This window comes from Pelophylax lessonae, assembly GCF_965119305.1.
Source record: "Pelophylax lessonae genome assembly, chromosome: 1".
Taxonomy (NCBI): Eukaryota; Metazoa; Chordata; class Amphibia; order Anura; family Ranidae; genus Pelophylax; species Pelophylax lessonae.
This window is the reverse complement of record NC_138768.1, coordinates 427,621,345-427,642,757: the sequence shown is the minus strand read 5'-3', so window position 1 is coordinate 427,642,757 and position 21,413 is coordinate 427,621,345. Positions and strand designations below refer to the sequence as shown.

Genomic DNA, 21,413 nt, shown 5'->3' with positions numbered 1-21,413 from the left:
CAGCCTCCTGGCACTGAAAAAATTCTGCTGTTCTTTAAAAAAAATCGGTTTCTGGGTCACCTGTGTTCCTTATTTGGCTCAATGCATAACAGGTCTCCCATCTCTAAACAATATCCCTTATGGTAGCCAGGAACAGACTGAATATAGCAAAGATGGATGCAAATACAAGGCCATTGAAAACAGGATTTCATTTTAAGCATTTGTCAAGACAATATAAATAAAGATATTTTGTACATCTCTTCAATGCATGCACATTTCCCTGTGTTTTATCCCTTTACCAGTTCTGCCAGCCATATGGATACATGCAGTGGGCTCTAACACCAAGCAGATGAACATATACATCCATTGAAGCCATTCCTCTGTGATAAGAGCACACTCCCAGCACAGTGACTGAGCTGTCACAGACAGCTCCAGGTCATTGTTTACAACTGGGAACTTCCAATTATGTGAGCACCGTGGCAGCCAAATACAGCGGCCAAATGAACAGGAAGCCAGCTTCCGCCTCTCCGCTTTTTACCCTTTAAAAAGATCCGCTGAGTAGTAGTGGCAAGGGGTAAACCTGCTGCAAGTATTGAAAAATAACTGTTGATGTATCGGAAATACTCTAGATTACCAAAAGTTTTGGGACGCCTGCCTTTACACGCACATGAACTTTATTGGCACCCAGTTTTAGTCCAGAGGTTCTAATATTGAGTTGACCCACCCTTTGCAGCTATAACAGCTTCAACTCTTCTGGGAAGGCTGTCCACAAGGTTTAGGACTGTATCTATGGGAATGTTTAACCATTCTTCCAGAAGTGCATTTGTGAGGTCATGCGCTGATGTTGGACGAGAAGGGTCTATAAAGACATGGACGAATGAGTTTGGGGTAGAGGAATTTGATTGGCTTGCACAGTCCAGACCTCAACCCAATAGAACACCTTTGGAATGAATTCGAGCGGAGACTGTGAGCCAGGCCTTCTCACCCAACATCAGTGCCTGACCTCACAAATGCCCTTCTGGAAGAATGGTCAAACATTCCCATAGCCACACTCGTAAACCTTGTGGACAGCTTTCCCTGAAAAGTTGAAGCTGTTATAGCTGCAAAGGGAGGGCCAACTCAATATTAAACCTTACGAACGAAGACTGGGATGCCATTAACGATCATGTGCGCGTAAAGGCACGTGCCCTAATAATTTTGGCAATATAGTGTATATTGTGCTCTTACCTTCCTCTTTGACATGTCAAAATAGTGGGTTTTTTTTTTTTTTTTAAATTATATATATATATATTCATGTTTTTTTTGTTTTTCAATAAGTGTATAAAAATTCAAACCGTTACACAAATCAACGATCATATATAAACATTGCGTATAAATTTACTGCCTTAGTGACCTCTCCTCCATACCCCCCCACCACCTAGAAGTGAAAGGAGAAAAAACAAAATTAACCAAATCCCTTCCTATTCTATTCTCTATTATCCTTCTTCAGTCTCAAAATCCCTCTCTTGTGCTTTATATCTCCTAACCTTGACCCAGACCTCTGAGACCCTGGTGATTCTACTCTTAGGCTGTCTCACCTATTAGCCTCAAACACCCACTCTTCATATAATCCTCCGTTTTTTTTAACTTCATCCAATCCCCCCCATATATCCACCTATTTCCCACAAGAGTCCTCTACTGCGGATATCATTTCTTCCATGGATCTCACCCAATCAATCCCTCATGCTCAGGACTTCTGGCAGTCGCCAGAATGCCGGTATCAGACTTTTAGCTGCATTCAGTAAATGCAATACACTAACGTGTTTTATATACCGCCACTTTTTTCTCTGTGCTGTGAAACAAGCAGGTCCAGGGTTCCACCTGGATACAGTCTCCTGTAATCTGGTGGATTATCCTGGTAATCCCTTCCCAAAAAGCTTGTATCTTTGTGCACTCCCACCACAAATGTGCAAATGTTCCAGGGGCTTTGCATCCCCTCCAACAAGTTGGTGATATCTCTGCACCGAACCTCTGAGCCCTCTGCGGGGTAAAGTACCACCTAGCAAAAAGCTTATAACACATCTCTGTTGTACTTGAATCAACCGATGAGTAACAATCTAATCTTAAAACTTTCTTCTTCTTTTCTTCATCATGAAGGGGTCCTAATTCCTGTTCCCATTTCCCTAACTATGACCGGTATACCGGTTCTAATTCCCTAAGTAGAATCTTATATATTTTTGGTATGCTAGAGAGATATACGGGAGGGCTAAACAATTTCTCCAATGGTCTCATATTATCCCTCCCCCGCAGAGGCTGTGATGGGGAGTGCACAAAATGCTGCAATTGTGTATATTTCCATTTATCGAGTGGCATATTCCCACATTTTTCTATTATTTCTGAAAAATGTGCACATTCTGTTCCCTACCATTACATCTTGTAACTGTATCACTTCATTTTTTGCCCATCTTCAAAATCTAAATAAACTTCTTTCCCTGGTTTAAAATATTTTATGTCAATTTAATGAGATCAAAGTTGCATTATAATCCCAGTGAGCAATTCTACATAAGCTATCCCATATCCTTAACGTGTTCCTAGTCAATGTGCTTGAGTTATTAGCCAAATCCTGATATACCCGTGGAACCTAAACCATTTTTCCCAAATCTACCCTGCTTTGTGCACACCCAATTCCCACCCAACTCTTGCCTTGCCTTCCTTATTATGCATCCATTCTGCTATTCGTGCTATAGAAATTGTCTGATAGTATTTTTTAAAATCAGGAGCCAGTATCCCCCCCCAGACCTTTTTCACTTTGTTAATACTGCATAGGCAATTCTAGAGTTTTTGTGTGCCCATATTTATTTTAATGCCATTACTCTTAGCCTGAAATAAACCTGGAGGAGGGTGATTGGAACCATTTGGAATATGTATATGATCTTGGGGACAATATTCATTTTTACTGCGTTTATTCTACCCAACCATGAGAGGGGTCTGTATCTCAGGGAATTCAGCTGTTCCTTCACCTTATTCAATATGGGTATTTAATTGGCCTTATACAGGGTCGCTAAGGATCTAGTTAATATAATTCCAAGGTATTCCAGTTCAAAGGGGAATTTAGGCTGGATTGCCCGTTGTTCTCTCTTTAGTATTGTGATGTTCAAAATCTCAGATTTAGCTCTGTTGACTTTGAAGTTCAATAGCTTCCCATATCTCCCCAATTCCCCCAGCTGTTGGGAGTGTTAACCTAGGGTTAGAGATAAAAAATAGTAAATTGTCCACATATGCGGCCACCTTGTACTCCCTATTCCCCACTCACACCCCTTTAATGTCCGATTTTTTATGAATTGCTGCCAATAGAGGTTCTAAAGCCAAAACAAACCGCATTGGGGAGAGGGGGGCACCCTTGCCTAGTCCCGTTATGTAGCTCAGGGGGAGGACAAACTGACGTTAACTGCTATTCTCAATAGAAGGCAGAGATCCATCGTATCATCCTATCTACAATGCCTAGGTACCTCAGAGTTTCTAACGTGAAGCTCCAATCCACCCTGTCGAAGGCCTTTTTGGCATCTACTGACCGTAGCACGGCTGGAGTGCCCTTCTTTTTCATTTCATGAATCAAGAGAAGTGAATTAAGGCAGTTGTCCCTCCTCTGCTGCCCGGACATAAAACCTACCTGATCGTTATGAATCCATTTTGGCAGTAAAGGTTTTAGTCTTTCTGTTATAATTTTAGCAAAGATTTTAATGTCTATGTTTAAAAGGGAAATTAGTCTATAGCTTGTCTGTGCCATGGGGTCTTTCCCTTCCTTTAAAAGAGAGTTATGCAAGTGAGCAAAGACTCCTCTTCTCTTCAATTCTCTCCTTTCCCCACTGTGTTGAAATGTGTACATAATTTAGGGACTAACATTTTTTGAAACCTTTTATAATACAGAATAGAATACCCATCAGGGCTCGGGCTCTTCCCCAGGGCCATATTCTTTATTGCCCACTCTACCTTTTCATGTGTAATCGGGGCCTCTATGTCCTCTATCTCCTCCCTGAGTAACTTTGGGAGATCATGCTCCCACAGATATTCTCACACAGCCAGATCTTCCTTCCCACTCTCCCTACCTTCCTCTTTCTGTCTAACATTATAAAGCTGACTATAGTATGAGTGAAATTCCTGAGCGATATCTGGGGATGAATGCACTGTTTCCCTGTTCTCGTTTTTAATTTTGGAAATCTCAGATGCCTTTTTTTCTCCCTTACTGCTTTTGCTAGCCATTTCCTGGGTTTATTTCCCCATTGTTTTTTTTCTTTTATAACTACATAGGTTGCCTTTTTTTGACTCTTGCTCCATGAGTGCCTTCAGTCGTCCTCGCTTTTAAAATAATTTTAAAAACCAGGTCACTATAAAACCACGTAGGAAAAAGGTATGATGACAATTTAATCCCGGAGGCATGTGTATTATGTGTTTCTTGTAAAGAGACCACTCCTGCCCCATAATGATGCAGTTCTTTAGTCACCTTATGCCTTTTGCTAGGTGTATTCAAGCCCCTAAAATTATATGATACTAGATTACCCTAAGCCATGAGCAGCCACAGGAGCAGCTAAGACATCCTTTTGAAAGAGGTCCTGAATGAATAGGGAGAGATAGAAAGGAAGGGAAAAAAAGGAAAAGAAAAAAATCCTACACACCACCCCAACACCCTTCCCGAGAGGTTAAATCCTGTCCAGATACAATTCATTGTACGGATCTGGTGACACACGGCCATCTGTCCCCTCCCATCTATACCTTCCCAGGGGGCAACCACTCTGAGGCTCTGACCCACCCCCACCTGCTGGACCAACAAACCCTCCAAAACCTCTCCCCCCCCCCCCCCTCCGCTCCCACAAAGAAGAAAAAGGGACGAGAGAAGACCTGAGAGATGAGAAGAGGGGGGAAGGAGGAAGGACAAGAGACAAACTCATGTTACCTTCCCCCTCCCCCCACTCCCCCCCCCCCCCATCTACCTACTCTCCCCTCCCGCTCCTCTCTCCACCTGAGACCACCACTCCTTACTGGACATCATTGGTGCGTCCGGGAGTCGTAGATTCAGTTTGTTACAGAACTCTTTCAAATCTTCTGGGAATCTCAAGACCGTTGTGTGGCCGTCTTTTTTTTTTCCCTTTGAGGCAGGCCAGGAAACCCCAGCGATAGGAGACATTAGAAGCCAGCAGCTTATCTGTCAGAGGTTTAAGAAGTCTCCTTCTTGCCAGAGTCTCAGCCGACATCAGCATATAGCTGTAGGTTCGCTCCTTCAAGAGTAATCCAGAGGAATTCCGGGCTTTTTCCTTAACTCTCGTCTTTTCTTCTACATAGTGAAACCTCACAATCGCATCTCTTGGGGCGTCCCCACCCTGGCTTCGATATCCTCCCAACCCGTGCACTCTGTCGATTTTTAAAGTTTCTGGGGGCTTCTTTCCCAGCATAAGGCTAAAGAGACCCCACAATACTGTTATCAGTTCTCTCCCCCCCCCCCTCCGTTTCACTGGTAAACCCTTAATTCACACATTTTTCCTTCAACTTCGATTCCCCTGACCTTCTAATTTATATAGAAGGGAGCGATTAGCTCTCTGCAGTGACTTCCATTTGTTTGCTCAGATCATCCAGTAATCGGTCATGTACATCTATTCTCCCCTCCACCCGGCCGAGTACCTGTCCAATATCTGCCCGGACTGCTGCTATATTAGATTTCAAGGATGTTTCCATTATTGCCAGCAGTCCCGCTAAAGCTTCATTAATAAGAGTTAGGCTTGCTTGGGGATCCTCCAGGCCATCATCTCCCTCTACTGCTAAGACTGAACTCTCCCCTTTAGAACCTCCACTTTGCACCTTAGGCCCCCCTTGAGGGCCCCCCCCAATACTTTTTGGTCTAGTTGCCCCTAGGCCACTGATCCTCCCCACTGGAGGATCCTCCATTTATAGGTCTTTGCTTTCTTGTCTTTCCTTGTCTAGTGCTATCAAGCCCTTCTTCCATCATACTGGTCTCTGCTGACATGTAGCGCTGGATGCATCCTGTGCTAGGGGCGGGTTGGATTACTTTGCTGGCTTTTGATTTGCACCTCATCCTCGGCTCCAGATGGTATCAACTGTGAGGTGTAGAGAGGAAGACCAAAAAAAAAAAAAAAGGATGCCTAGGCAGCAAAGATAAAGTGGCAACGTTAGACAGTTGTATATTCAGAGCAATATGGCACAGCCTGCAGAGGTCAGATCAAAACTCATCCCTTTAAGTCAAGAAGTAAAACTTACATAAGAGGAATGGCTATACAGTATACAGCAGCAGTAGGCCATCTGTTAATTGTTATAGGAAGACCTCTCTCTCTGTTAAAGTTCTTTCTCTTCAGCTAGTTCAGGGGTCTTCACGCTGGCTTCTCTCTCACACAGCTTCAAATAAGTCCCCCTAAAGGCAGGCTTACCACTTCCAGCACTGCAGTTTGAGGCGATTAGGACTCTTCTTCATCTACGGCTTCCACCAGTGGGGGTGGAGGGGAGTTTGGCGACCCACGCAGCAGTGAGGGGATCTAATGGACTGAGGCTGCTCAGCAGCGGCGGCAAGAGGGTAATCAGAGGCCCGGGATCCAACAGAGCAGGGCTCCCGCCCACGCTTTTCTCAGGCGGCCAGACGCCGTTTCCCTTTTCGCGTGAGCCGTGGGATGCAGCGGGTAGCAGTAGGGGTTTGAGCAGCGGCTCGCCTACTCTAGAGCGGGCGTGAGCATCATGGCGTCAGACCTCCTATGTCAAAATAGTTCTAAATTCCTAAACATGTGGTGCCAGCCCTGCCTAATTATTAATTTTACAGGTACTTTTTTTCTGATGGTTTTTCAAAGAACTAAAACCACTTCTTAAGGCTGGGTACAAGCTAGAAAATCAGGCAAACAATCATCTGGTTTTCCTCAATGTTTCACAACAGGTTGGAAAAGTGGAAGGAAATCAGGCATAAAAATTCTCGTATGACAAAGGATCCTGTTTTGTCTATTGCTTCTGATCATGCACAGGCTTTAGTATCTGATATTTCTCGTACGAAAATGGTACGCAATAAACGGAAATAGTTTGGTCTGTTCATGTAGGAGAAAAAATTTAGAGTTTGTCCCTTTGGGAATTTGTGTTTGCAAAGTCAGAATCAGTTGTCGAAAGCGTACACAGTTTCCAAAAAGCGAACAATTGTGCCTCGTATTTAATTTTTCTTCTAGATTTCTCATAGTGTGTACCCCCCCCCCCCCCCTTTAGTTCCTCCCTGTCCTTCTTTCGATAACCCCTCCTTGTTTTCAGGCAGAAGGCATAAAAAGTTACAGGTTTATTTGCAGTTATTGAGCAGACATAACTGAACAGGTTCAGAGGTACATTTAGCAAACCAGTGGAGCAAAGATAGAAGTTCATTGAGAGGTTTTTTTCATTTACACTTTGACATTTCTAATAGACTGTTGTGTGCTGGTATCAACCAAATGATCAGACCAGTGGTGATATGCAATTTCTACTTTACTAAACATTGGTGGTCAACATAACATTGCATATGGGACATCATATGAACAGAGGAGTGCAGTATATAGAACATTATTATTATTAACAGTAAGGACAACAGGAACGAAGAAATTAAAACAATTTTACAAATGTCCACTAGATGGCAGTAGAGTTCCTGAGTTCAGTTCAGCTATTGAAAGAGAAAGAAGACCATGTTTCCTACATGTGCACCTTATGAAGGAAGGTTCTGGAAAGCTTATGGCTGGGTTTCACTGACTGTGGAAACTTCAAGCTGGAACTCGTGCAACTTGGATTCTGTGCCTCTCCACTCTTCCTCCAGTCTCTGGGACCTTGATTTCCAAATGAAATGCAAACTTTTCCACAGTCTATGATGACTTGGGGAGCCATGTCGTCTGCTGTGTTTTATCAAGTCCAAAGTCAGTGCAGTCCTCTACCAGGAAATTCCAGAGCACTTCATGCTACCCTCTGCTGACCAGCTTTATTGAGATGCTAATTTCATTTTCCAGCAGTACTTGGCACCTGCCCACACTGCCAAAAGTACCAATACCTGGTTTAATGATCATGGTATCACTGTGCTTGATTGGCCAGAAAACTTGCTGACCTAAACCCCAAAGAGAATCTGTGGGGTATTGTCAAGAGGATGATGACAGACCCAACAATGCAGATGAGCTTAAGTGCTTAAGGCCACTATCAAAGAAACCCTGGCTTCCAAAACACCTCAGCAGTGACTCAGGATGATTTCTCCCATGCCACGCTTCATTGATGTAGTAATTCATGCAAAAGGAGCCCCGGCCAAGAATTAAGTGCATACTATACTGTACATGGACATACTTTTCAGTAGGCAAACATTTTTTTATTGGTCTTATGTAATTTTCTGAGATACTGAATTTTGGGTTTCCCTAGCTGTAAGCCATAATCATCAAAATAAAAGAAAGACATGCTTCAAATATATCACTCTGTGTAACGCATCTACATAAAATATGAGTTTTACTTTTTGAATTGAATTACTGAAATAAAATAACTTTTTGATGGTATTCTAATTTTATGAGATGCACCTGTTTTTATAGCTGAATTCCAGCTTTACCTTCAGGCTTGCACAGTTATGCAGGCTCCTGTCCTGTACTACAATTTCTTACTGTAATTTCACTGTGTGCGCACAACTGCACACTGTGATCTTCTCACAATATGCATTAGAAGCTGCAGAAAGTCAGAGGTTGTGTCATTTCCTTGCTGAAGGACATCCAGCTTATTTTATCAAAATGTATAGGATTATATGCTTTGCTTAAGTGTGATTTTTTTTTTTTTTATCTAATAGAAAAGCACTAGTTCTTCCCTTTTTAACTGCTGCTGCAGACTCAGGCTAGGTTCATACATTTCTGGTGCGAATTTCCAAAGCCACTATTCAGCAATTCAGCTTCGATTTTCAGATACGGTTCAGATGAAAATTTTTGCAGCCGGCGGCTAACAATAACTGGTTATTAAGGGGGCCAGGAAGCCAGCCGCCACATCCTTAACCACTTGCCGACCGCCGCACGACTATCTACGTCGGCGGTCAGCCCCTCACAGGCAAACTAACGTAGGGCTACGTTGCTTGCTTGTGAGGGTCTAGGGAGCGAGCGCGCGCCCCCGGAGGCGCGCTCCCGCGTGGTCACGGACCCCCCCCCCCGCGCGTGTGACCAGCGGACCCGTTGTCCGCCGGCCACTCGGCGATCGGCGGGGGAGAGGGAGAATGTCAGGCAGCTTGTGTAAACAAGCTGCCGGTCATTCTCCTCGCTGCAAAGACACTGATCACATGGATCTACTATGTAGATCCGTTGATCAGTGTCCTTACAGCTGAAGCCACAGCCAATCACAGTAGAAAGCACGCCCCTAGGGACACACACAGCCCCTCCCTCCCAAATAAAGTTAACCCCTTCACTACCAGTGTATTTTTACAGTAACAGTGCATATATATAGCACTGATTACTGTAGAAATGTCACTGGTAACCCCAAAAGTGTCAAAAATGTCAGTCAAGGGTCCGATCTGTCCGCCGCAATGTCGCAGTACCGCAAAAAAATCGCAGATTGCCGCCATTACGCGTTAAAAAAAAAAACAACAAAAATGACAAAAATCTTTCCCTTTGTTAGTAAACGCGATAACTTTTGCGCAAACCAATCAAAATACGCTTTTTGCGATTTTTTTTTTTTTTTTTTTTTTTTTTTACCAAACATAGGTAGCATAAAACAAATTGGCCGAAAATGTTAAAAAATTTTGATTTTTACATTTTTTTTGGGGGGAATTTCATATAAAAAAATGTGAAAAATATTGTTATTTTTGCAAAATTGACGCTCTTTTTTTGTTTATAGCGCGTGATCAAAAAATCGCACAGGTGATCAAATACCACCAAAAGAAAGCTCTGTTTGTGGGGAAAAAAGGACGCCAAATTCGTTTAGGTACAGCGTCGCACGACCGCGCAATTGTCCGTTAAAGTCACGCAGTGCCGAATCGCAAAATACCCCCTGGTCGGAATGGGGGTAAAATCTTCCGGGGCTTAAGTGGTTAACAACTAATGACTCCTCAGCTGTTATCAGTGGGTTCTATGTTGACAGTTGAATGTAAACCAAAAAATTCCCGGCAATAAAATTTGAGAAAAAATGTGTGGGGGTCTTTCCCCTCCAATCCATTACAGCCCCTTCGGGTCTGCTATGGATTTTAAGGAGAACCCCACTCCAAAATAAAAAAAAAAATCCATACAAGGGCCTTACATCAGGTATGGATTTTGAGGGGAAACATACCATAACTTTAAAAATAAATGGAGTGGGGGCTGCCCCAAAGGACCCCCCCCCCCAATGTTGAGGGCATGTGGCCTAGTATAGTTCAGGAGGGGGGCACTCGCTCATTTCCCCCTTTTCCTGGCCTGCCAGTCTGCATGCTCAGACAAGGGGGCCTGGTATAAATTTTGGGGAGGACCCCCCACAATGTGTTTTCTTTCATTTTATTTTGGCTTGGGGTTCCCCTTAAAATCCACATCAGACCAAAGTGCCCGTTAGAGATTAGGGGGAACCCCTACGCTGTGTTTTTTTTTTTTTTTTTTCCAGTTCGTGTTTAAAACTGATGACCTGTTTGATTCGGATGCATTCTCATGGAAGGCAATGAGCTTAGAATTCGCATCTAAACCACATGTCAGTGCTCAGAAAAAGGATTCTTTAAATTCACAATGAATTAGCACTGCCGCTACACCGCAGATACGTGAATCAGCTCCATAGAAATCCGGTTTAGTTCACGTAATGCGAATCGGATATGTGAACGGAGCCTTAGCCATTCAGCTCAATTATTCATCAGATTGGAAGTTTGTGTGTTTTACTCCTGAACATAACTGCCTATCCATGTTTAAAAAATGATTGAATAGGTGGAGCACTCTTTTTGGGGTCTTGTATTACTACAGTAGTAATAAAACATTTGTCTGATATTTGTCTGATTCAAAAATCATTGCAGTTATCTAAATGTCCTTGATAATCTTTTATTGAAATCATTTTTAATGTTCATTCTGGAATCAAATATGCACCTGGACCTTTAAAGCTTTCTAACACAGCTGCAAGCAGAAATAGATTATAACACAAAAGCAGTTTTGCATAAGGTAGCTAACATATGCATGGTATTATGTCAAATATCCTGTCACTATGTCAGATATTCTGTGTAGCTAGTGTCCTGATACAGCTCTGGAAATGATTGCTCAGCACAGGAAGGAAATGTCTTCCCACCTTCGCTATTTCCAGTTTCCATCAGGCGTCCATGTATTACATCATACAAATATTATCCTAGTCCATAAATGGATGCCACTGGTTGGTGTTTGAAAGGTCACTACTAGTAAACTACCCATTTTTCATGCTGTAACATTTTGTAAGTCTAGCGGACAGAGGGTTTCTGATATCCACAGTCCAGTAATTGAAATCCAGAGATTTAGCAGGGATTTACTCTCAAGACAAGAGAGGTTTTTTTTTTTTTTTTTTTTTACTCAAAAAAAGTGTGGTATTCCTAACCTGTATTAAAGAGGTTGTAAACCGAGAAAAATTTTTTTTCTTTACATCCTGAAAGAGAAAGACATAATGAGCTAGTATGCATCGCATACTAGCTCATTATGAAATACTTACCTTAGAACGAGCCCCCGCCGCGCCGCTCGCTTACCTCTATGACGGGCGACATGTCCAGTCGCCCGTCTTCCGGGATCGCAGCATCCGGCCATCTGATTGGCCGGAGCCGCGGTGACGTCACTCCCGCGCACGCGCGCGTGAGGCGACGGTCACGGCACGGGGCTCTGAAGGAACGGCACGATCGGCCGTTCCTTCAGAGCGCATGCGCCAGTGACGTCACTGGCTGCATGAAAGGTAAATATCTCCTAAACGGTACATGTTTAGGAGATATTTACAGTACCTATAGGTAAGCCTTATCATAGGCTTACCTATAGGTACAAGTGTCAGAGGAGGGTTTACTTCCTCTTTAAGTTAAAGTGGAACATCGCTCTCTATCTCTAAATCAACATTGACTATTTTCAATTCTTATGCTGCTAGCATTAACAGAATAGGAAAGTATATTATATTTACTGGTTTTAAACTTTTTACCTTTCATCAGTTACTGGTTTCTTTCCTAGACAAATGTCATACATCTTCAGGAGGGGCAGAGGGGTTTTCTCAGCTAATCACACTCTCCTGCCTGCATACCTAAACTAAGGGCAGAATAATTCCAGGAAGTAAATGCTACATGAATCGTCTGCCCTTACTCAAGATGACCAGAAATGCTAGGGGGTGTTTATCAATGTGATTTCTTATCAAAATAAAGCTTGGTGACATGAATGGATGGGGGAGTTTGCTTTGAATAGTAAAAATTAATTAAACAGTGTTTTTGGTTTGTGGTGTTCAGGTGCAGTGAAGTTCAGCTTTAAGAGTAAATGCCAAATTACTAAATTGCCAGTCATATGGTTTTTAGGTGTCTGTTTTTATAATATGTTTTGCACAGAGTAAGAGCCCATTCACATTAGCGCGACTTGTCAGCCTGGCAAGTTGCGCTCGGTCGCGGTCCATTGATTAGCACAGGACCCGTTCTAATAGGAGCGACCAAGTCGCTCCGACTTAGGAAAAGGGTCCTGTACTACTTTGGGGCGACCTCGGAGCGACTTGCATAGACTTCCATTATGTGAAGTCTCTGCAAAGGGCACTGATATCAATATTTATTTATTTCCTATGTGACATTTTTTTTCTTACTCCACTGAGCTGCGGGCCAGGACATTCGTTGCCCTGCGTCTCACATGTACAAGGAAATATACTATACTAAGGAGAAGTCCAGCCTAACACTAAAATTGCTATATCTATAGACCTAAAAAAGTAAAAAAAGAAATCACTATACACACCTATACACACCTTTTTTGAAAGCCGCTCCTCTCCAGCGGCAGAAGCTCTGCAGAGGACACAGCTGACTACGGCTGTAAAAATGAATGGGGAGGGACGGCTGTAAAAATGAATGGGGAGGGACGTCATATATAGAGTTACAATGGGGCTTCCGTTGTCAGATGTGTCCTCTGCACCCACCTCCACAGCGAAGCCGTGGCTGACAGCTCAGCATGGAATGGGGATGGATTGGTTTCAGAAAAGGTAAGTATACTGATTTCTCCTTTACAGGGTTAGATAGGTTAGTGTTAGATCGTAGATGTCTATAGATGTAGCGATTGTAGTGTTAGGGTGGACTTCTTTAATAGGCCAACAATATTACAGTGGTTGGGTAGTCTCAACACCTAATCCTCCTGCAGGTTTAAAATTAGGAATCCTCACCCAGAAAAAAAAGTTTATCTTGCCTTTGGTAAGGGGTTGGGGGGACTATAACTTTGTTCTAACTGTACAACCTACAACCTATGTAATTGCTTGGTGATTTAAAAATGGATGCCACTCTATAGTACCAATATTTTCTTTGACTTCTCTATATTTGAAAGCACTAATTATTTCCTTTTGCGGTAAACAAGTTTCAATGCTTGCCTTAGATTTACTACAGCATACCAACCGTATTAGTCTGTCAAAACCCTGCCCCTATCCCTTTTAAGGTCTATGGGAACATTTTGGAGGTACTCACCTCCTACTGTACTATTTGCCATTTTTATAACACAAGTTAATTAGGTGCAAGATTATGCTGTAGTGGAAGAATATGGTGGTGTTGCTAATGTTATCCCTGGAGACACTTTATATGTTTTTCATACACCTCAAGTTATACAGAATTGAATATGTTGTTAGCCCACAAAGGTCTGCTTCAGTTTTAATGTTGTTGTATTTTTTTTTTTTTAATTTATATATTTTTATAGTGTGACATATTACACATTAGTCCCCTTCACCACCCCCAATGAAGCTCACTACATAACCTACGGTCCCTGCCACATTCATACATAAATATATACATTATGTACACTTAGAGTCAGTTCATCATTTTCCAGCCAACCCATGAGTGTTTGTGGGCTGTGGGAAGAAAGTAGAGAGCCTGGGGAGGGCATTAGGACTTCATGGAGATAGGTTATCTGATAAGAATGATTTGCTAACCTTGTAGCCACTACACTGTCCAAGGTGGCATGTAGGGCTCTTTGAAAAAGACCCATGGGGATTTTTATGAGAACTTTTAGCTGCCAGATGCAAGCTCAGTAAGTCTACCTATATATCTTGAAAGACAGAATGCTTCACAGACTATTCATTCAGCAGCGCCAGACCTATTCTGCCTAAACCCTTTCATCCCAACAGTGTCGCTGCCAAGTGGGGTCTGCTTCCAGCAGCTCATGTGTCGTATCCTCACGTACACTCTAGACTGGAGATCCTGAGGATTTTTTTTTTCTTACAACCACTGAAAGTGCTCTGAGCTGGAGCCAGCATATTTCAGATATGATTCACATGCCCAGATAAACATACAAACCCTTATACTGTGTGAATAATGTATGGCAAGTGTTTGCATATTGATAGTTGCAGCCTGGATTATTTCACACATTTGTACAGATATTTAACACCCTTGCAAACTTGATTGCTATGTATTTTTCGTAAAGTAATTTTCTTGGTTTAATGCAAGAGCTGGTATTAATTGAGAAGTAATCTCATTATCCAATTAAAAGTGAACACCTCAGTGCGAATTGAGGATAAAAAAGGGGTCTTTTCTGCCTGAAAAAACCTGCCACAGTAATGTACAGCAGAACTTTAGTTCTGCTTTAATAAGTCACCCAAGAGTTCTGTGACAGTAAAGTAAGATGCAGTAGGTAGTGAGCGGTTGGTGAATTTGTTTAACCAGTTCTGGACTGGAAGGATTTGCTCCCTTAATGACTAGGCCAATTTTTGCAATTCGGCACTGCTTTGCTTTAACTGAAAATTGCAGTCGTGCGACACTACTGAAATAAAATTGAAGTATTTTTTTTTCCCACAAATAGAGCTTTCTTTTGGTGGTATTTGATCACCTCTGCGATATTTATTTTTTGTGCTATAAACAAAAAAAAGAGCGACAATTCTGAAAAAAATATACATATATTTTTCACATTCTGCTATATAACATTCCCAAAAAAAAATTTGGGAATTCTAAATTCTAAATTTTTCATCCTTAGGTCAATTTGTTTTCTGCTACATATTTTTGGTAAAAAAAAAAATGGCAATAAGTGTATTTTGTTTGGTTTGCACAAAAGTTATCGCGTCTACAAACTAGAGGAAAGGTTTGTCATTTTTATTTTTATTTTTTTACTAGTAATGGCGGCGATCTGTGATTTTTAGCGGGACTGCGACATTGTGGCAGATAGATTGGACCCCTAACTGACATTTTTGACACTTTTTGGGGGCACCAGTGACATTGCTACAGTAATTAGTGCTAAAAATTTGTTACTGTAATGACACTGGCATTGAAGGGGTTTCCCTAGGGGTGATCAAAGGGTTAATTGTGAGCCTAGGGGGTGTTTTCTAACTTTGGGAGAGGGACTTTTGAACTGATCATAGAGACCTGTGATCCTATATAGAAGGATCACTGGCGCTCTGATAATTTCAGAGAGAACAACGGTCTGCTGTGTTTACAACAGCTGCCCGTCCTTCTCACACAATCGTGTGTGCCTGGCGGCAATTGTGGCTGCCGGTCCCTTGGATCGGCATCCCCGCTGCTTAGTGGGGATGGGAGCACCACTCCCGCAAACCGTCGTACCCCTACGTCGTTTCACGCAGCCGAGCTAGCCTGCCGCAGTAAAACTGCGGCGGGTGGATGGTAGGTGGTTAAAGCAGAATCTTTGACTCGCTTATCCTATCTGTTTCTGCCTCTTGTGCTTGCTAAACAACTATGCTGCTTTAATTTTCTCCCTAATTTAATTTGGTTTCAATTAGTGTATATAAATCTTTCAATACTTTTACCACTAATTAACCTGTGGTCTTTGCTGGGAGAACACAGTGATTATTGCTAGCAGCTATAGCCACTGGCAATAAACGCATGTAAAAATCTTGACATTCTGGTTGTACCCAAGTCAATTGATGAATCAACTTGATTAGAGTCGTTCTGCCCATAGATGGTTCGAATCTTGGCCAGACAGTTCTGAACATTTTGATATTTTGTATATCCACAATATTTGTAATTGCCTGCATAGTACCTAATTGAATGTTTATAAAATTGATGTGAATACATATTCAAGACACTCTCTCACGCTCCTCTTATTCTGGACAAATATCTGATAAGAACAGGGTGACTCGAGGGGAAGTTTTCATCTGACAAACATTTCCTCAGCTCGACATATTTAGAAAATGGTATTCACAATCAACTTTTAGTTTATTTTCCAGCTCTAGGAGTCGGGCTTCATTACTGAAGCTTTTCCTAATGACGGCACAAACTGGTTGCTTTTTAAATGCTTAACACAAGGTGCAGTCTAATAATGTTCTCATCTCAGCTTAGTTGCAAATACTGTGGGGGTCAATACTGCAATGCATTTCAGTAGGCTATATCTGTTTTCAGTGCATCCCAGAGTTGACGCAATGTGCCGCTGACCCACAGTGCGTATACATTAGAACTTTTGAAACAATATACAACCCAAATTCCAAACAGAATTGTGACCCTGTGTAAAATCTACATAAAATCAATATGCAAAAATTTGCAAGTCTCATAAACCAATATTTTATTCACAATAGAAAATAGACAACATATCAAATGTTTAAAGTGATTGGAAAGTCTTGTTTCTTTAAAAAAAAAAAAAAAAAAAATAACAAACGTTATCCTTACCTCCTCTGTGCAGTTGGTTTTAAACAGAGCAACCTGGATCCTCCTCTTCTCGTGTCTCTCATGGCCCCTGGCCCCTTCCTCCTATCGAGTGCCCCCACAGCAAGCAGCTTGCTATGGGGTCACTCGAGCCAAGCTGCAGCTCCGTTTGTCCATTCAGACACGGAGCTGCTATTGGGCCTCGTCCCCTCTCCTGATTGGCTTACTCACTTTGACAGCTGCGGGAGCCAATAGCGCAGTGACTGTGTCTCAGCCAATCAAGAGGAAGAGTCCTGGACGGCTGAGGGACTCATGAACATCCCTGGACAGAGATGGGGCACAGGTAAGTATTCGGGGGTGCTAAAGAGGCTGCCACACACAGAAGGTTTTTTATCTTAATGCAAAGAATGCATTAAGATAAAAAACCCTCTGCCTTTACAACTCCTTTAAACTGAGAAAATGTACCATTTTAAGAATAATACAGTAATTTTGAAAAATTTATGGCAGCAACATGTCTCAAAAAAGTTGGAACAGGGCCATTTTTACCACAATGTAGCATCCCTTCTTCTTTTAACACTGTAAACAACTGGGAACTGAGGAAAGCAGTTGCAGGAGTTTTGGAGAGGAGTGTTGTCCCATTCTTGCCTGATATAGGATTCTAACTGCTTAACAGGCCTAGGTTTTCTTTGTCGTATTTTTTGTCTCAAGATGCACCAAATATTTTTCAACTGGTGAAAGGTCTGGACTGTTGGGCCAGTTAAGCACCTGGACTCTTCTACTAAGAAGCCATGCTGTTGTCCTAAATGCAGTATGTGATTTAGCATTGTCCTGCTGAAAAATGCAAATCCTTCCCTGAAAAAAGACATTGTCTGAATGGAAGCATATGCTGCTCTAAAACCTGGATATATCTTTCAACAATGATGGTGCCTTTCCAGCTGCCCATTCCATACATTTTAATGCACCCCCATACCATTAGAGATGCAGGCTTTTGAACTGATAGGTCCCACTCCTTTATAGCCTTTAGTCCGGAGGACACAGCTCCCATGGTTGCCAAAAAGAATGCCACATTTCAATTTGTTTGAACACAGAGCAGTTTTCCACTTTGCAACAGACCATTTAAACAAGCTTTTCCTCAGAGAAGACAATGGCCTTTCTGGATCATGTTCAGATATGGCTTCTTTGCATGATAATGCTTTATCCTGCATTTTTGGATGACATTGCGAACTGTGTTCACAGTCATTTTTTGGAAGTATTCAAGCACCAAAGCAGTAATGTCTGTCACAGAATCATACTCGTTTTTAATTCAGTGCCATGTGAGAGCCCGAAGATCACGGGCATCCAATATTGCATTTCATGCTTGTCCCTTGCGCACAGAGATTTAACCAGATTTTTTAAATCATTCGATATTATGTACTGTAGATGATATATTTAACATTATTCTGAAATTGTTCAGCAATTTTTAAACACCGCTTTTCACAAATTAGAGCAATTCAGCCTGCCTTTACATCTAAGACACTCAAACTCTCTAAGATGCCCTTTTTATACCTTGTCATGTTACTGACCTGTTGCCAATTAACCTAATTAGTTGCAAAATGTTCTTCCAGCTCTTCCTTGTTAGTACCACTTACTTTGCCAGTTTTCTGTTGCCCTGTCCCAACTCTTTTGAGACCTGCTGCTGCCATCAATTTCAAAATTACCTTAATTTCTTTTTGAACATTTTCTCAGTTTAAACAATTAATGTTTTTTATTGTGAATAAAATATGGGTTTATGATATTTGCAAATCACTGCATTCTGTTTTTATGTAGATTTTACACAGCATCCCAACTATTTTGGGATTGGTACATATTTTACTATGTTAAATATACAGAGGCCATTTAAAATAATATTCTGCTTATTCTTTTTTCAATAGCCATCAATACCAGTTCCTAGATGAAGCAGGGATTTATGCACAGCACGCATAGTCATTGAAAAATCTCATATTAGGTAAATTTCAAAACATAATGAAAACAAATTAGGACAGAAATATAAAGGCCACTATTGCACTGGCATTTGAAGATGCAAAATCAGAGGCTGACTTCATTACTGCCTTATTTACCAAGTTACTCACTTGGAATAGTGGCTATTTTAGAGAATTAACTTCATTACAATACACATATATTGATCTGTGACTCTCTAAATTTGCCTTTGGGATTAATAAAGTTGATTCTGAAATACTAAAGCAAGAATGAGGAGCGTTACTCGGTTGCTTCTTAAATAAGTTAGTAAGACCTTACGCAGATGGACACTTTGGCCTGTAGAACATTAAACTGAGGTGTATTTTGTCTCCGGGGGGGCGCAGCCTGTTAAAATCAACGACAGGCTAAAATACACTTCAGTGGTATGCATATGCAAGTGGTACTCAAGTACAGAGCCGTATGTTTCCAAAGACCTGTGCCCTGAATGCAGAAAGTACACATTTACGGCATACACCTTGTACACAAGTACTGCTCAAATGTGCATATAGCCATTGGTTATTTCAGCCAGTTATTGATATCAGCAAGCTCCTGGCAGTGGGGAGTATGCAACACTTGTGTCTCTTGAGTGCCGAAAAGCACCCAGTTTTTACGCTGTACTCATCACAGGCCCATGTGCATGAGACCTAATTGCACCTTTCATATGTCTAACCTGTGAAGCAGAACTGCCAGGGGGAAAAAAGCTGAAAAATACATTTACTTGACAAAAGAATTGTAAATATGTTCAACCAGTTTTGTGATTGACTTATGTCTGCCACACTGCACAGCTGGGCATGTGACACATTTTCTGTTTCAACATTGTAGCTTCCTACGTCAGCACTTCACCTCCTGCATTCTCATTGGACATCAGCATCATGAGCTCTGTCCAGGGAATAAGGCAATGACTAAAGAAGAGTCTTCCTGACAAAGTATTGGCTACAATTGCAAAATCTTTGTTTATCCTAACTATGTGTTTTGCGATTTGCTAGGTGTTTCGTTCAAGTATTCTAAATATTTCCATGCTGTGTTTACACTGATTTCTAACTGATCACATGTACTCATTACAGGTTTTTAGCAGACTTTGTCATTTAGATATTCATATGCATGTTGTATTATAGTAAAAGTATCTTCTTATTCTATATTTTTTTCAGGTGCTTTCATTGTCTGTTGGACCCCGGGTCTGGTTCTGTTGCTACTTGATGTGTGCTGTCCACAGTGCAACATCCTGGACTATGAGAAGTTCTTTTTATTGTTGGCTGAATTCAACTCTGCCATGAATCCCATCATCTACTCCTACAGAGACAAGGAAATGAGTGCTACATTCAAACAGATCCTGTGCTGCCAGCGAACAGAGAACGCAAACGGTCCTCAGGAGGGGTCTGACCGCTCTGCCTCCTCACTCAACCACACCATCTTAGCCGGTGTCCACAGCAACGACCATTCTGTTGTTTGAACTGAGTGGTGGCAGGTCAGAAAATACATATGCCTAGGCCAAATTGGAGTGCCTGCTTAACTTGTGCTGCACAGCAAGCATCATGCCAGGAATTGGGCTGGCAACTGTATTACTATTCCTGAACACTTACAGGCAACTCCAGTGTTACTAAACCCTGTTTAACATATGAATTTATAATGCTAGAAATAAACATTGGTTCATCTACCTAAAGCATCCTTATGAACTTGCCACTTTCAAAACTGCCGTTTCATGTAGAAAACATAGACCTTTTTAAATTATATATTCCATTCAATAAAACATGCATTTTATAGCCCATCAGCATGCCAGTGATGGACACTGTTTTTGAGTGGTTTGGTAACATTTGTATAGCTGCACTGCCTTAAAGGAAAAAAAAAAGATATTTTTCTAATATAAACTGAAGCATTGTGCTAGTTTTGTGTGTAGTCTTTCTCCGTTACATGAAGTTTTATTTTATAAATATATATATATATATAAATATATATAGAATTTTTTTTTTACTTTTTTCTGATGAGGCATTTGTATGATTTCAAAGAAATGCACAAAGCCTGTAGACCAATAAAGGGATAACAAGTAGCAAAGGTTAATTTTGTAATGTTCCTTGGCATTATATGGGCTCTTGTTCAACAAGACTTGATAACAACTGCGTTTGTTTAACCATAAGGACCATATGGATGCCAGGCTTTCCAGCAGCACTGACGGAGTCTAACAAGAAAACAAACATGGGCATTTGCCATCAATGTGATAGTGATCGGTGGGGCGTTATACTATTAGCATAAGTTGTTAATAAATGTGGCAGTTTTATAGGTCATTGTAAAAGTTAAAGAACAACTGTAAGCTACACAATCAAACATTAGGGCTGTGTTTAAACAGGTATTATTCACAGTGATGTTGCTATGTAGTTTTATAGTTATCCTTCAACCAATGCATGGAATTGTCACAATATTAACAGAAAAAAGATAGTAATGAAACTATGAACAGCATACTTGTTGGCACAGACCATGCTTACTATGATTCTAAGCCCAAGTTCACAAGGGTATTGAATGCTGAAGAACATCCAACCTCTGAATTATAAAACCTGTTTTAACGCCCCCCCCCCTCCCTCCCCATATCAATGTTATCCTAGTGGAGAGGAACAGTTGAAATGAGTGGGATAGTGCAGACCGAATATTCTGTGTCGGCACGATGGGATACTATGCCGCTATAGGTTAACTTGTACAGAGCCATTTAATCTAGTATACCCTTTTAGATCTAGCGGTTGGGGGGGGGGGGTGCTAAAAGATGTTT

The 21,413-nt window shown here is 41.5% G+C and overlaps 1 protein-coding gene across 1 annotated transcript in view; it reads left to right on the top strand.

The window, feature by feature from the left end:
- LPAR1 (lysophosphatidic acid receptor 1) overlaps positions 1–21,209 on the top strand; it is a 126,321-nt gene extending 105,112 nt beyond the window's left edge. The window contains exons 4-5 of the mRNA XM_082255030.1: positions 19,807–21,016; positions 21,079–21,209. Coding sequence (XP_082111156.1) covers positions 19,807–20,108 — 302 coding nt within the window. The 3' untranslated portion in view covers positions 20,109–21,016; positions 21,079–21,209. The remainder of the gene's footprint in view (positions 1–19,806; positions 21,017–21,078) is intronic.
- The last annotated feature ends 204 nt before the right edge of the window (positions 21,210–21,413 follow it).